The 9,118-nt window shown below is 55.7% G+C and overlaps 1 protein-coding gene across 4 annotated transcripts; it reads right to left on the bottom strand.

Moving 5' to 3' along the window:
- Positions 1-781: 781 nt before the first annotated feature.
- On the bottom strand, positions 782-8,858 carry NR4A2 (nuclear receptor subfamily 4 group A member 2). 4 transcript variants are annotated; one of them, XM_054177514.1, is made up of 8 exons: positions 8,743-8,858; positions 6,961-7,373; positions 6,505-6,828; positions 4,214-4,343; positions 3,622-3,785; positions 2,979-3,181; positions 1,525-1,703; positions 782-1,406 (listed from the first exon to the last, which is right to left on the bottom strand). In XM_054177514.1, the coding sequence occupies exons 1-8, from the start codon at positions 8,762-8,764 to the stop codon at positions 1,150-1,152; spliced, it is 1,692 nt and encodes a 563-aa protein (XP_054033489.1). In that variant the 5' UTR covers positions 8,765-8,858; the 3' UTR covers positions 782-1,149. The 4 variants fall into 4 exon arrangements, with proteins under 4 accessions (XP_054033489.1, XP_054033482.1, XP_054033471.1 ...); XM_054177507.1 differs by adding an exon at positions 7,502-7,609 and having other exon boundaries at positions 6,505-7,373; positions 8,743-8,847; XM_054177496.1 differs by having other exon boundaries at positions 6,505-7,373.
- Positions 8,859-9,118: the final 260 nt, after the last annotated feature.

Raw genomic sequence — 9,118 nt, 5'->3', positions numbered from 1 at the left:
GGGAGCTTCCAGAGCGGGGCGGGGGGCTGGGAGGGGGGTCGTATTTTATTCATTCTGAGGTTGCATTATCGTTTCTGAAGTGGGGGGGAGGGAGAGAGAGGTTGGATTTTATCCTTTTGGAAGGGGAGGTTGGATTTTAGTATTGGGGAAAAGGGAGGTGGGGGGGGGGGGGGGGGGGGAGGAGGGGTCTGTAGTAGTTGTGCCCACCTATTAGTTGGGGTTTTTTTTTTTAGGGGGGGGTTGGGTTGTTTTTTGTTTCTTTACACTCGAAGAAGACGTTTGGAGCGCGTCGAGAACTTATAAAAGCTACCAGACTACATAGTGTCTGAAAAATACTATTTATAGAATATAGACATCACTGAAATAGCAAGTGCCTATAACAGCATCACCCCAGGACTCTCATGCTTTCCTGGGAGGGGGAGAGATTTGTTCTCCTTTCTCTTTATTTGTTTTGTTTGTTGTTGGGGTTTGGTTTTGTTTGGGTTTTTTTTTTGTCTTCCCTTCATTGGATTTTTTGTTTTGTTTTGCTCTCCGCTCTTTCGCTCCTCCTCGGAATCCGTTTCTCCGCGAGCAGGCACAGAATAAAATCGCTCCAAAGCCCCAAATTGCCTCTGATAAAAATGCTTTCTTTTCCTGACATGCCACCCACGCAACATTTAGGGATGGGGGGAGAGGTGGGGAAGGGTGGGGGAGGGGGGGGAAAGGTGGGGTTGGATATATTACAGCTTTCTTTTACAGCAGAAAACTTTTTAGGGAGGGAAAAAGGTGGGGGGGAGGGGAGCGGGGCTCGTGGGTCACCTTAACGCTTGTGTTTGTCACCGTGCACCAGCTTGAGCTGGGCGGCAGGAGAGGTTCACCCCCTTAATCACAAGTCCTTAAAATCACTAACTCATTGATAAGCTGATAAGAAAAAGGTTGATACCATGGTGTTTGTGTTGGTCCGTGAGCTGCATCCGCGACGATGCCCCAGAGCCCCCCAAAAATGCCCGTTTGTGATCACGCTCTGCCTGCGGGTTGGCGACGCTGGGGTGGGGGTGGGGGTGGGCAAGTTGGCACCCGTGGGTGCTGCCCTTAGGCCCAGCCGGGTTCCCCTTCAGACAGGCCCAAGTTTCTCTTCGGTTCAGCAGGAAGAGCAGAGGGAAGAAGTCTTTAGAAAGGTAAAGTGTCCAGGAAAAGTTTGTCGATTATTGCTGGCGGTGGCACCAAGTCTTCCAGTTTCAGGTAGAAAATGCGCTGCAGCCCCTGCGTGCAAAGCGTGCGGAGTTCGGGGAGCTTCCCCAAGAGTTTGGACAAATAGTTGGGGCGGTTGAGCCCCCCGTTGTTAAAAGTCACATGGTCTTTGAGACAATTGACAATCTTGTTCTGAAGTTCTTCCACCCTCTTGGGTTCCTTCAACCCGTGCCTCTCTGGGAAAAGAGAGAAGGATGCGGAAGGTTACAGGGTTGGCGTGGAGGTTGGGGGGGCGCAGGGGGGCAGCTGTGGTATAAAAAAGAAAAGGGGTATGGGGGTAAAGGGGACACTGACCTGTGACCATGGCCAGGGCAGCGATGCAGGAGAAGGCAGAGATGTCGATGTTCATGTTCTGCAAGTTGGAGGAAAACTCAACAATGGAATCGATCCACTCGCCGAAGCCGCGGACGCACTGCAGCCGGTGCAGGACCACCCCGTTGCAGAAGATGAGCTTGCCCTCCGCCGGGTTGGACCTGGAAGGAAGGTGACAGCCCCAAAATGAACGGATGGAGGGGTGGGCAAGACGGGGGAAATGAGATGGGAAGAGGAAAAGAGAGAGAAGAAGAAAAGAGAAGGGAGGAAAAGAGAAAGGGAAGAGGGGAGAGGAGAAAGAGAGGGACGAAAAGAGAAAGAAGGGGTGGTGGGGAAGAGAGGGAGGAAAAGAGAAAGAAGGAAAAACAAGAAAATAGGAGAAAAAGATAAAGAGGAAAAATTGAGAGAAAGAAGAATAAAAAGAAGAAAGAAGAAAATAAAAAGAAAAAGAGGGTGGAGAAAGAGTAGGAAAAGAAAGAAAAGAAAGAGGACAAGAGAAAGAATAGGATGAAGTGAGAAATAGGAAAAGAAAGGAGGAAAAGAGAGAAGGAGAAGGAGAGAAACAGAGGAAAAAAAGAAATGTAAGGAAAAGAAAGATAGGAAAAGAGAAGGAGAGAAACAGGGGAAGAAAAGAAATGTAAGGAAAAGAAAGATTAGGAAAAGAGAAGGAGAGAAACAGAGGAAGAAAAAGAAGGAAAAGAAGGAGTAGGAAAAGGGGGTAAAAGAGGGAAAGAGGAAATGAGAGAGAAGAGGATGAATGAGAAATAGGAAAAGAGAAGAGGAAAAGAGGGAAAGAGAAGGAGAGAAACAGGAAGGAAAAGAAAAAGAAGGAAAAGAAAGAGTAGGAAAGGAAGGAGAAAGAGAAAGGAAAAGAGAAAGAAGAGGAAGTGAGAAATAGGAAACGAAAGGAGGGAAACAGGAAAAGAGAAGGAGAGAAACAGGAAGGAAAAGAAAAAGAAGGAAAAGAAAGTAGGAGGGAAAGAAAGGAGGAAAAGGAAGGAGGGAAAGAAAGAAAAGGAAGGAAAGAGAAAGGAGGAAAAGAAAGAATCGTAGAATAGAATCATAGAATCGTTTTGGTTGAAAAAGACCTTTAGAAAGAGAAGGGTGGGGGGAAGAAAGAAGAGGAGATTAGAAGGGAAAAGGGGAGAGAAAGGTGGAAAAGGGGGGAATGCAGGGAGAGAATGTGAGCAAGAAAAATAAAGTAAATAAAAACAGAGAAAAGGAAAGATAAGGGAAAGATTGTGGCAGATGGGGGGGAAGGAAAAGAGAAGGGAGGGGGGAGAAAAGCTAAACAACTAATTACTGGAGGAGCAATAACTGAAGGATTTAAGAGGCACCTAATTACCGAGGAGTTAATAAAAGGCAGCTCAGCGGACCTTGAAGGGAGCCGACCCCGCCGCGCCCCCCCGGGGGTCCCCGGGGCCCCGGCCCCTCACCTGTAGGCCAGGCGCAGCACGAAGAGCTCCAGGAAGGCGGACTCGAAGAGCAGGTCCTGGTCCGTTTTGGGGAGGTCGGTGAAGCCGGGGATTTTCTCTGCCCACCCTCGGATGATCTCCATGGAGCCGGTCAGGAGATCGTAGAACTGCTGGATGTGCTGGGTGTCGTCCCCGCTCAGCTGGTACTCGGGGTTAGCCTGGAACTGTAAATTCATTACAGAAAACGCTTAATGAGGGGCTCTCCAAAGTCCCTAACCCGTGACATCGGTCACCCCGCTGCTGGCCGGGTGACAATTAAAAGGTTAGACCTGATGGATCTCAGCGGTCCCGTCCAGCCTGGATGGTTCTGTGACAGATCTGTCCCTGACCAGTCACGAAATGGGACACTTGGAGGGGAGGGGAGCAATTAACTCAATTAACTCCATTCATTAGGAAGGGCGCTGGGGCTTTCCGCTCCGCGGGTACCCAGAAGCACCCCCCGCGGGCTGGGGCCAGCCCCGCTCGGAGCCCCCTGGCCCGGCTTAGCCTCGCCTCTCCCCACCGAAGCGGGGCTAGAGGCGGGGGGCGGCAGGTCCCCACCATCCCCGGGGGTGCAGCGGGAACATCTGTGGGGGTCCCTCCGCGAGCTTACGGTCCAGCTTACCCTGGAATAGTCCAGGCTGGTCATAGCCGGGTTGGAGTCGACATGGGCTCTCACCAGCGCACTGATCAGACTCACCGGGGGCGAGGGGGGAGAGGGCTCCTGGGGGCTCTTCGGTTTGGATGGCAAACGACCCCTCCGGCCTTTGAGGCTGTCTGTGCGCACCACTGCAAGGAAACGGGCATCAGCGGGCATCAGCATGGGAATCAGCGCGGGCATTAGCATGGGTAACAGTGCGCATTAGCAGGGGCATTAGTGGGCATCAGCACGGGCAACAGCACGGGCATCAGCTGAAATTAGCATGGGCAATTAGCACAGGCATTAGAGAGCATGGGTACGGGCATTAGCACGGGCACCAGCGGCAATTAGTACCGGAATCAGCAAGGGCATCAATGGGCATCAGCAGGGCATCAGCGGGGAAATTAGCACGGGAATCAGCACGGGCATCAGCGGGAATTAGCATGGGCATCAGTGGGCATCACCACTGGCTTAAGACAGCTCGGCTTGACCCGGCTCGGCTCTGCTAGACCTGGCCCGGTTCGGCTTGGTCCGGCCCGACTTGGCCCGGCTTAGCCCGGCTCCGCTCGGCACTCACCCTCCTTCACCATGCCGACGGCCAGGCACTTCTGGAAGCGGCAGTACTGGCAGCGGTTGCGCCGGCGCTTGTCCACCGGGCAGTTCTTGTTGGCCAGGCACACGTACTTGGCGTTCTTCTGCACCGTGCGCTGCGGGGACACCGGAGGGACACGGCGGGGGGCACCGGGGGCGGCACCGCCGGGCTCAGCGCAGGGGCTGCGGCAGCGCCGCGGGGCGAGATCCCCAGCCCCGCAGCCCCGCAGCCCCGCGCCCGCTCCTCTTGCCTGGCTGTTTCCCTTGCCCTCCTTTTCTTTAACTTCCCCTCCTGCTTTCTATCCTTTCCTCTTTTCTGACGCCTTCTCTTCTTTTCTCCTTTCTTTCCTTCTTTTTCCCTTTCTTTCCTTCTTTTTCCTACTTTCCCCCGTTTCTTCTTTTCCGTTCCTTTCCCTCTTTCCCCCTTTTTCCAATTCCTTCATTCTTTTTCTTTTTCTTTCCTCCTTTTCCCTTCTTTCTTTCTTATCCTCTTCCACTCCTTTTCCCTTGCATTCTTTCCTTTCCCATTTCCCTTTCTTTCTATTCTTTTATTTTGCCCCTTATTTCTTGGTCCCCTTTATTTCTTCCTATTCCCCTTTCTTTCCTCTTCTACCCCTTTATTTAGTTCTGTTTCACTTTCTGTTTTCTCCTTTATTCCTTTATTCTTCCTTTTCTTTCCTTCTTTTCCCCTTCATTTCTTCCTTTCTTTTTTCCCGTTTCCCCTTTATTTTCCCCCCTTTACTTTTTTCTTTTCTACTTTGCTTCTTTCCCCCTTTCTTTCTTGGTTTTCCTTTCTTTATTTCCTTTTTTTCCCTTTGCATCCATTTAGTTCTTTATTTTCCCCTTTCCTTTTTTCTTTCTTTCTTTTCTCCCCCGTGTTTTTTAATTTATTTTTCCACTTTATTTTTCCCCTTTCTTTTTTCCCTTCCTTACTTTTTTCTTTCTTCCTTTTTCCCTCTCTTTCGTTTCCCCTTCTTCATTTCCCTTTTTTCCCCTCACTTCCTTCTTTTCCCTTTCTTCTTTCTTTCATTTTTCTATTTTTTCTTTCCTTTTCTCTTTCCCCCTTTCCCCTATTTTTTATTTTCTTTCTTTCCCCCCTTCTATTTCTTCTTGTTTTCTTTCTTTGCTTCCCTTTTTCTTTGCATTTTTTTCTCTTTCTTTCCTCTTTCTCTTTTTTACTTCCCTTTCTTCTTTCTAATTTTTTTCTTTCTATTTTTTTCCTTTCTAATTTTTTTCCCTTCTATTTTTTTTTTCCAGAGCATTTAACAGGAGCAAATTGCCAGCGTTACCACTGGAGCTAACCTCCCGGCTCCTGGCCGTGTTTGATATGCCAAGAGGAGGGCAGGAGAGGCTGGGTAAATACAAATCCGTGGGCATTCATATTATTTACATTCCTTGGAGACCTTCTCTATTTAAAATGATCAGATTATTCAATCAGGATGGGGAAATAAAGAGATCACTTAATTTTACCACAGGGAATTCTGTTCCACTTGGTTAGCTCAGACACAGCTCTCTGTCCTAACCAATTTCCATCTGAAGGGGAATGCGGCTCCTCGCCACCCGCCGGCTCCCCCCTGCCGCCCTTGCCCGCTGCCCACCGCCCTGCCTGTTCTCCTCTGCCCTGCCCGCTGTCCACTACCCTGCCGGTCTCTCTTCCCGCTGCCCACCGCCGTACCCACTGCCGTGTCTGCTGGCCGCTGTCCTCTGCCCTGCCTGCCCCCCTTGGCTGCTGCCTTGTTCAATACCCTGCCCGATACCCGACACCCTGGGCACTGTCCTCTGCCTTGCCCCCTTGTCTGCCCACTGCCCACCACCCTGCCTGTCATCCACCCTGCTGCCCACCCTCCTGCCTGCCACACAGCCCACCATGCTGCCCACTGCCTTCTTCCCTGCCTGCCACCCTCTCCGCTGCTTGCTGCCTGCGGTCCACCACCCCACCAAACACCCTGCCAGCTGCCCACCACCCTGCCCACTGTCCTCTGCGCTGTTTGCTATTCTGCCTGCCACTTGCTCCCCACCACCCTGCCTGCTCTCCTCTTCGGTGCCAACCACCCTGCCTGCTGCCCACCACTCTTCTCACCACCCTGCCCACTGCCCACCACCCTGCCTGCTTCTCTGCATGCTGCCCACCACTCTTCTCACCACTCTGCCCACTGCCCACCAACCTGTCTGCTGCTCTGCCTGCTGCCTACTACCATTCTCACCACCCTGCCCACTGCCCACCACCCTGCCTGCCGCTCTTCCCACTGCCCACCACGCTGCCCACTTCCCACTCACCTTGAAGAAGCCCTTGCAGCCCTCGCAGGTGCGGACGCCGTAGTGCTGGCAGGCAGCGTTGTCCCCGCAGACGGCGCAGAGCCCCTCGTTGGAGGGGGACCCCCGCGATGGGGGCGAGGGGACCTGGCTGTCTAGCAGCTGCGGAGCGTGGCCCAGCTGCAGGCCGGGGAAGGCCATGGAGGGCTGCTTGCGGATGGGGTTGGGGACAGCGAAGGCCTGGCCGTCCACGGCGTGGTGGCCCCCGGCAGGCTCGGGGTTGATAGGGACGTGAAGGGGGCCATCAAAGCGCATCTGGCAACTGGAAACGGGGGTGCCGGGGGGCGACTGCTTGAAGGAGAAGAGGGAGAGGCGGGAGACGGGCGTTTTGCGCTGCTCGATCATGTGCGTGGTGGCCACGTAGTTGGGGTGGAAGTTGTGGAGGGAGCCGGGCTCGTCCCACACGGGGCCGTGCTGCACCTGGAAGCCGGGCGTGGAGGGGGTCGGGGGCGATGAGGGCTTGTAGTAGACGGAGCCCGAGTGGGACATCATCTCCTCGGACTGGGGAGGGGGCAGGTGACCGTGCTGCTGGTAGCCGTGCATCTGAATATCTTCCACCTTAATGGAGGACTGCTGTCCCGACAGGGGCATTTGGTACAAGCAAGGTGGCTTCACGTCGTAGCTGGTGTTGTAGTTGTCCATAAAGGTACTGAAGCTGGGGAGAGAAGTGGTGGCAGTGATTTCAGTGTTGGTGAGGTCCATGCTAAACTTGACAAACTCCGGGGTTAGGAAGTCGGAGCTGTACTCCCCCGAGGAGTGGTAACCGTAGCTCTGGGAGGCCGGGCTGGCTCCTTGGGGCGAGGACCCATACTGCGCCTGAACGCAGGGCATGGCTGCAACGAAACAGGGTCATATAGACTCGGCCCGCACCACCGCGCTGCCCCCCGAGCCCCACACAGCCCCGACCCGACCCGCCCCGCCGGAGCCCTCCCGCCAGACCCCTTCCTTGTCCCGCACCCACCTTCAGCCGGGGAGCGGAGGGCGGACAGCGTCGGAGCGGGACGGAGAGAGCAGGTTCCGCGGGTTTAGCAGGAGGAGGAGGAGGGCTCCAGCCTGCCCGTCGCACCGGCTGCAACACACACACAGCCCGGCTCTGCCAGCTGGCCCGGCACCGGCGGGGCGAGGGCTGCAACCTGTCCCAGCACCGGCGGCGGGGAAAGGGCAGCACCAGCACCGGAGGATGCTAATCCGAGCCCGGCGGATCCTGTCCCAGCACCGGCGGACCCTGTCCCGGAACCGGCGATGGGGAAAGAGCAGCACCAGGACCGTGGGATGCTATTCCGAGCCCGGCGGATCCTGTCCCAGCACCAGCGGATCCTATGCCGGCACCTTCGGTGCGGAAAGGGCAGCACCGGGACCGGAGGATGCTATTCCGAGCCCGGCGGATCCTGTCCTGGCACCGGCGGCGGGGCGAGGACCGGGACCGGCGGATGCTGTTCTGAGCCCGGCGGACCCTGTCCCGGTGCCAGCGTCGGGAAAAGGACAGTACCGGGACCGGCGGATGCTGTCTCGGCACCGGCGCGCCCTGTCCCAGGTCTGGCGGCGGGGAAAGGGCAACACAGAGCCTGGTATATTCTATTCCGATCCCGATAGACCCAGTTCCGAGACAGGGAGATTCTTTCCAAAGCCCACTAAACCCTGTTTCGAGCTTGACAAACCCTTTTCGGAGCCCGACAAATCCCGTTCCGAGCCTGACAAACGCCGTCCCGGGACCGGCAGAGGGGCGCGGGCAGTACGCAGCCCGACGGACCCTGCCCTTCAACCCGCGGGGCAGCGGGAGCGCTCCCGCAGCATCCCAAGAGCCCCCCGAGGACCCGATCTCGGTCTGGGGGATTTTAACCGGGCAGAAAACTTTCCACGGGCGGGCTGTCACTCGTCTCCTGCTCCCGTTTATCCCTCCGATACCCCGTTTTTTGCGGCAAAAGAAGCCGGTTCGGTTTTTTCCATTTCCACGGGTAACGGCGAGAGCCCGGGTTTGCCCACCCCGGGGGCACACAGCGGGTGACACCTATGCAGGGTGACACCGGCAGCACCCACGCGTTTTGTCACCCAGAGGAGCCGGCAAATCGCCGTGACAACCCCACGGGTGGGTCCGGAGCGCGGAGCCCACCCCCCGGGTGCGATGTGAGGGGTTTTTTGGTGGGGTGTTGGTGGCGGTGGGGAGGTGGGGTTGGGGGGTGATGTCCGCGCGTGGGGACTCACCGGAGAGCCGAGACCAACGCATGCATCCAACACCGACCTGTCGCGACACGTCGAGAGTGGAAGGGGGGGTGGAGGAGGGGATGGGGAGGGAAGAAATGTTTGGGGGGGTGGGGATGGGGAAAAGGGGAGGGGGGGGAAAAAAAAAGAGGGGAAGAAAGAAGCCGGGTGGCAGCAGCGTGGCGCAGGGTGAAGGGAAGCGGCCGGAGTGTCCCCTTGTCCCCGCAATGTGCCTTTGTTTATGTGCGCTCCCCTCTGCCACAGCCAACGTGCAACCTCGGGTACCCCCCACGTCACCACCGCGTCACCACCCCACCGACCAATCAAACGTGGGGGGGTGAAAGAAGGGGGGGGGGGGAGCCGCCTTTTTTCCCTTTGG

Source organism: Dryobates pubescens, chromosome 2 (genome assembly GCF_014839835.1).
Source record: "Dryobates pubescens isolate bDryPub1 chromosome 2, bDryPub1.pri, whole genome shotgun sequence".
NCBI lineage: Eukaryota > Metazoa > Chordata > Aves > Piciformes > Picidae > Dryobates > Dryobates pubescens.
This window is presented reverse-complemented; position numbering and strand designations above follow the sequence as displayed.